This window comes from Sinocyclocheilus rhinocerous, unplaced genomic scaffold (genome assembly GCF_001515625.1).
Source record: "Sinocyclocheilus rhinocerous isolate Xijiao unplaced genomic scaffold, SAMN03320098_v1.1 scaffold938, whole genome shotgun sequence".
In the NCBI taxonomy this organism is placed as follows: domain Eukaryota; kingdom Metazoa; phylum Chordata; class Actinopteri; order Cypriniformes; family Cyprinidae; genus Sinocyclocheilus; species Sinocyclocheilus rhinocerous.
The window spans coordinates 167,652-173,993 of record NW_015665007.1 but is presented as its reverse complement, the minus strand read 5'-3'; the positions used below and the strand labels follow the sequence as shown (position 1 = coordinate 173,993).

The 6,342-nt window shown below is 37.1% G+C and overlaps 1 protein-coding gene across 1 annotated transcript in view; it reads right to left on the bottom strand.

The window, feature by feature from the left end:
* Positions 1-5,286, bottom strand: part of LOC107730855 (short transient receptor potential channel 4-like) — a 19,788-nt gene extending 14,502 nt beyond the window's left edge. Inside the window, exons 1-2 of the mRNA XM_016541801.1 lie at positions 5,150-5,286; positions 3,927-4,354 (exon numbers count right to left, since the gene is read on the bottom strand). Of these exons, the coding sequence (XP_016397287.1) occupies positions 3,927-4,304 (378 nt within the window). The 5' untranslated portion in view covers positions 4,305-4,354; positions 5,150-5,286. The remainder of the gene's footprint in view (positions 1-3,926; positions 4,355-5,149) is intronic.
* Between the last annotated feature and the right edge of the window lie 1,056 nt (positions 5,287-6,342).

The window sequence follows — 6,342 nt, the reverse complement described above, 5'->3', positions numbered from 1 at the left end:
TTAAATATAACTCAGCGCTGGGTTAAAAAGGGACAAACCCAGCTATTGGGTTGTTTTGACCCAGCGGTTGGGTTCAAAACAACCCAATAGCTGGGTTTGTCCCTTTTTAACCCAGCGCTGGGTTATATTTAACCCAGCATTTTTTAGAGTGTAAGAACAAGATAGTGAATGTCCTAAAATGCTAAGGTTGAAGCACTAATCCATAATCCTAATCCAACCATGAAGTACATGCAGTACTCGAATCGTGGCGCAAAAGTATCATCCATTATTCTAAGAAACTAGAGCAAATATGCCAAAAATCTGGCCAAATTCATATGTGAAAATAAGTACGGACATTAAAAGACTTAAAGACATAATTCTTGCCTAAACATATTAAAATAACCTATAAAATAATTGACCCCTATGACTTTCTTAGTCTGGACAAATAATGACTATCCTTAAATGAAGTGGACTATCCATTGTAAATGTTAAATCTGGAACTTGAAGCATAACCAGCTTAGAACTACTGTTTTAAAAATAGTGATTGTGGATGATATCTAATCCTTTACTGGTAAGTTTTAAAGCAGCTTAAACTAGAGTCGTAAAATATACACTGCTACATGAAGACTGGTTTCTTTGATCACACCACATTTGGGGGAGTTGGATAAGAAAAACTGTAAGACAGAAAGAAAGAACATGAACAAAGAAAACCAGCATGCACAAAAAAAGTGATTAAAAGTGATAAAGAATAACGAGTGAGGAACGAGTGAAGTGAGAGAAAATGAGTTGAGAGTTTATGAATTAAAGCCACATTGAGAAGAGAAGGTGTGATTTGAAGGTACACTCTAAAAAATGCTGGGTTGTTTCAACCCAATGTTGGGTCAAAATAGTGATTGTGGATGATATCTAATCCTTTACTGGTAAGTTTTAAAGCAGCTTAAACTAGAGTCGTAAAATATACACTGCTACATGAAGACTGGTTTCTTTGATCGCACCACATTTGGGGGAGTTGGATAAGAAAAACTGTAAGACAGAAAGAAAGAACATGAACAAAGAAAACCAGCATGCACAAAAAAAGTGATTAAAAGTGATAAAGAATAACGAGTGAGGAACGAGTGAAGTGAGAGAAAATGAGTTGAGAGTTTATGAATTAAAGTCACATTGAGAAGAGAAGGTGTGATTTGAAGGTAGGGGTGATTAACACATTTCGACTGATATCTTCATCCTTTTCACAAGAGCTCCAAGCCCACAGTGGCAGCGGCAATAGCTTGACTATTTGAGGAAGATAATGAAGGCTCCAGCTGGGGAGACATGTTCAGGCTGGCAGCCATACTGATCATCTACTGCTGCAATACGACGCTTTGAAGCTCATCCTTAACCACAATAGACTGGAGAGGTGAAGGGAAAAGTATTGGAAAAAGTAGAAGGCTTGACTCGAAATGTCAGTAAGATGACAGTTCAAGTCAGCTTTGTGTTTAATAAGTGAAAAGAAGCCTTTCTCATGATTCATTAAGCACATCTCCAACAAAGCTGAGGGGCAGCTTTTTTTTTTCAATCTGAGACCCTTTACCACCATGTAATTTTACTGACTCCTGATCTGAGCAATGTAACTTACTCCCAAATTGAAAATTATTAAAAAATAATAATAACAGTTAAAAGTGTAATTTTTTTTACATGCACATCCAAGACGTAGATGAGCTGTTAAAAACATCACAATACACAAGTGCATATCTGCATGTTTGTAAGAAATAAGTCCATCAATAAGATGTTTTAACTTTAAACCATCGCTTATGGTCAAATTATAAATTCATAATCCATAATAACACTTCCTCCAGTAAAAAAAAAGTCCATCTCCTGTTGTCCTCTCATTTAGAACTATTTTGGACTGTTCATATTTCTTTCCTGATTCAGACAAGACAACTTTTTTTTTTTACTGGAGAAAGCAATATTACGGAATAGAGGACTCTATCTGAACTTAAAAACATTGTACAGATGGATTTGTTTATTACAAGCACAGTTTTTCACTTAACAAGATGTTAACTGATGGATTGAAGTCATATGGTGGATTATTGTGATGTTTTATCAGCTGTTTGGACTCTCATTCTGACGGCACCCATTCACTGCAGAGGATCCATTGGTGAGCAAGTGATGTAATGCTAAATTTTTCCAAATCTGTTCCGATGAAGAAACAAACTCATATACATATTGGATGGCCTGAGGGGGAGCACATTTTCAGCAAATTTGTATTTTTGGATGAACTATTCCTTTAAGAAAAGAACAAAAGAGAACAAAATCATTTTTGCCTACATAACAGCAGCTAAATTATTATTATTTTTTTTTTTCCAGAAATTACCAGTTCTGTAAAGAACTTGTTAATGTGATACAAATCACAAGACATGAAGAGAGCCATAATTTAGAAAATCAATGCAAACAACCTGTTCCTGTGTACTCATTCGCCCCCTTGTGGTCTAAAGACATGTTGATTTAGTTATTTGCATATCAAAAAGTTTTATAAATGTGATATTAATAGACATAGACAGGAAGAGACACAGAGACAGAGGAAAAGAAAAAGCGCTCAGGGATTGAGGAAGGAAAGATCAGATGCGCAGCTGCTCTGGTTTGTGAATGGTGCATCCATCCCATCATTTTTTTTTTGAATCAGTGCTGCAGCATCCAGTCTATTCTTAGCCATTAAAGGAAAATTAAATTAAAGTTATAAGGAGTGGACAGAAGAGTAAGACCCATGTTAAGTCACTTAGTGAGGGAGCAAAGATCGCTCCATTGAAAAGTAAACACCATTAGAACAATGGTAATTATTAATTCACATGTCTGAGTGTCTCAACAGAGCTTTTTATAGCAGGCAGTTTTCTCCTCTGAGAAGAAGCAGGCATACAAGTGCACTTTTTTTCTGAAGTGTTCTTGTGTTGACAATTGAGGACTTGATTCCTTTCAGCCCTAAAAGCACTCCTATCTGCAATATCAGGTTGTTTACATGAGAAGTTGATAAGATATCTTTTGAAGGTTTTGAGTACAGGGAGACTCAATTAAATATCTGGAAACACAAAAAATATCGTATCTGTAAACTGTCGTGGCCGTAGATTTTGGAATCCAACTCTGACAAAAAACAGAATTACATACAATACTTTTAAATTACGCACGAGTAAATTAAAATGACACACAAATGCTTTGAATTACGTACGATTATTTTTGACAGCGATTTTATTCCATAGATAACAAAGCAAATATCAATATTCAGGTCTGCTCTACAAGTTCTGTTTTGGGGGTGCCATTTCCGGACTAAACATGACACAGCTCTGTTCTCAGTCACAGATAGCAGGTAAAAACAATCCAAAATGCATATAATAAAATGCAAATATTCATATAATAAGCATAGTTAGGACAGCAAAATAAATAAGCTTTATGACCTTTAGCAGTTGCCACAAATTCTTCTATCACTTGGCATCTGCTTAATTTGGCAATTGTTTTGTGCAATTAATTATTGGCAACTCAGAGCAAGAAACCATCAACATTCAAAGATACGTATAGAAACTAAAATTGTTGATGTGTTTTTGTATTCATGTTAAGAATTTAGCATATTGTTTTTATGTTATTAATACATTATTCAATGTTTTTATGAATGACTGGCTTAAACCAACCTGGTTTTCACTAGTCAGGCTGGTCCAGTTTGATGGTTTTAGAGGAGCTTGGGTACATAAGTTTATCAGCTGGTCAGGGTGGGAGACCAGTCAAACAATCAGCTAAACCAACTGAACACCAGCAAGAGACCAGCTAAAACAGTAAACCACCTAAAACTTCAAAAGCAGAACGGTTTTCAGTTCTTAATGGAATATTGTTATTGTTTTATAGAATATTGACAGTGTGTTGTTGGCTAGTTTGAGACAGAAAAGAGATATAGCTAACTATAGCAGACAGTTCTTCAAACAAACCTGTTTCTCTCCACTGGGCTTCTTGTGGTTCAGCAGGAGCTCCACGGCTCCCACCACCTCTTTACGGATGGCGTGGAGCAGAGCATCCCCGACATACACGTTGAAGCTGAGGAGCAGCTCAATGATCTCCAAGTTCTCATTCTCAATGGCGATGAGCAGCGCCGTGCGCCCTAGAGGATCAATACAATTGATGTTGATCTTGAAGTAGATCTCCGCCTCTTCCAGCGCTAGTTTCACGCTGGCGTAATCGCCCTTCTCCACGGCGCTGAGATAGGACTTCTCCTGCACCGAGAGCTCCGACTCGGCGCGCACTATCCGCAGCGGAATGCGGTCCCGGTACGAGGAGTTGTCCGTTCTGCGGTAGTACAGCTGCGACATTGTGGCTTAATCCATCACAAAACAGCTGGAGAGCGAGGAGTAAGAGCAACCTAAAGACAAGCACATCTGTATACACTTCGATTTAATGGCTTTATAATAACAGTCTACTGAGCAGAAGCTGGTCTAAGGTGGCAGGTGCAAGGCAGACCACACAGAACCAGCAATAAAACAGCTAGCAGGTAGTCATACATGCGGTTAGGTTTTGAAACAATGGCTGTATGCACAGCTAATAAACAACTTGGAACAACTAATGACCAGCTGAACTTTACAATAATGGGTCATGCAAAGGGCTGGGCACAGCAGAACACATCATATTTACATGAAAAAAAAATAATAATAAATTCCAATTATCAAAGTAAAACCATTATTAGTCCCTGGTGGTGCGTAATGAAGCAAGCGAAACTGCCACCAAAAAAAAAAGAAGAAGAAAGAAAAATACAAAGCCTTTCAAATTACGCATCTTTACGCATGATATCACCTTCTCAGGTCATGTTTTTAGCGACTAAAAATCAAACTTATAATACAAAATATATCAAAATAAATATCAGTGCTTCGCTATTTGAATTAAAGCACGCAAACCTGCCAGAACACACTAATCTCCAAATTACGCATGCTAGGCAATGGCACCACTTAAACTTCGGTTTCATCATTTCAAAACAGCTTCGGTTTCATCATTAAGAATCACGACTGAACTTTTGAAAGAGCATATGAAGGATATGATGGTTGGATTAAAATCAACACAATTCGCATTGAACCCATACGGTTAAATAAACCGCAAGCACAGTTTTAAGGCTTGGATAAGGATGCTGTATTGATTTACACAGCGCAGTGTACAAAAAACTCACCTTGCTGTCGTAACAACTTTGATTCTCACATTTATAACGCTGATGCAATCAATTTCACCGATTCATCACCGAAAATACTTTTGGAGCAGTATGCCTACGACCACATGAGGATTGTTGCGCATGGCGACTGTGTTGTGCTTCCACAGTCAGCACCGACGCACCGCTGTAATCATGCTGGAATTGCAATGATCCATTACGCCCCAGTAGACGTCTGTCATTGACCACAGTGCATTGTATTAGCATTTCCTCTCGTCTGTTATTTCAGTTCAGCTGAGCCTCAGTCTGACGTAGATGATGCTAAAAAAAAGTTTACCAAATTAATTACATAATGCACGTGCAACAGCACAGAATAACATTAATGCAATCTAACTTACAATCTGAATGAATAAATAAATAAATAAATAAATACGTTGTCTTGTTTGTAGATTAATCAATCAATCAATCAGTCAAACTTTTATTACAGACTCAAGGTCCAAAATAAATTAAAAAAAAGACAATAGGACAACATATACAACCCATAGCATCTACCACACACAATAAAGAGTTACAAAATACAGCAATACCAATGTCTCCACAGCTTTGACTGATACCGTGTAGTACTAACCCTTATATTTGATAGACCCACAATAATCTCATTTTTAGAAGCATTAAGACGGCAGATAAATCTATACATAAAATTTCGTAATAGTGCTTTAAAAGTGATTACTCTTGCACTCACAAACATTTCACTTGCACTATGCCATCTAGGTCTCTTTAGTAAAATTCTCATTGCATCATTATCAGCTACTTGCAGCTTCTGTAAACTTGATGTTCTATATGGTTGAACCACAAATGAGCAGTATAAAGTGTTGTACAAAAAGTGACACCTTCACCTCATCTGAACAGAAACTAAACTTACGTAAAAGTATATTCGCCTGCACATACATCATGCGGCATTGCCTTTCAATATCCTCATCGTCTGTCATGCATTCAGTGATAAAATGTCCAAGGTGTTTTACTTTTGCACACACAGTGAGACTCTTATTAAATAACTTGAAAACTGGAAATGTTATACTTTTATCCTCCTTAGTTCTGCTAATCATAACCACACTCTTATCAGGATTATATAAAATATCATGTTCAAGACCATAATCAGAACACATAGTTAAAAGCTGTTGAAGACCAGCACTGCTAGGACTAAACACCACAAGATC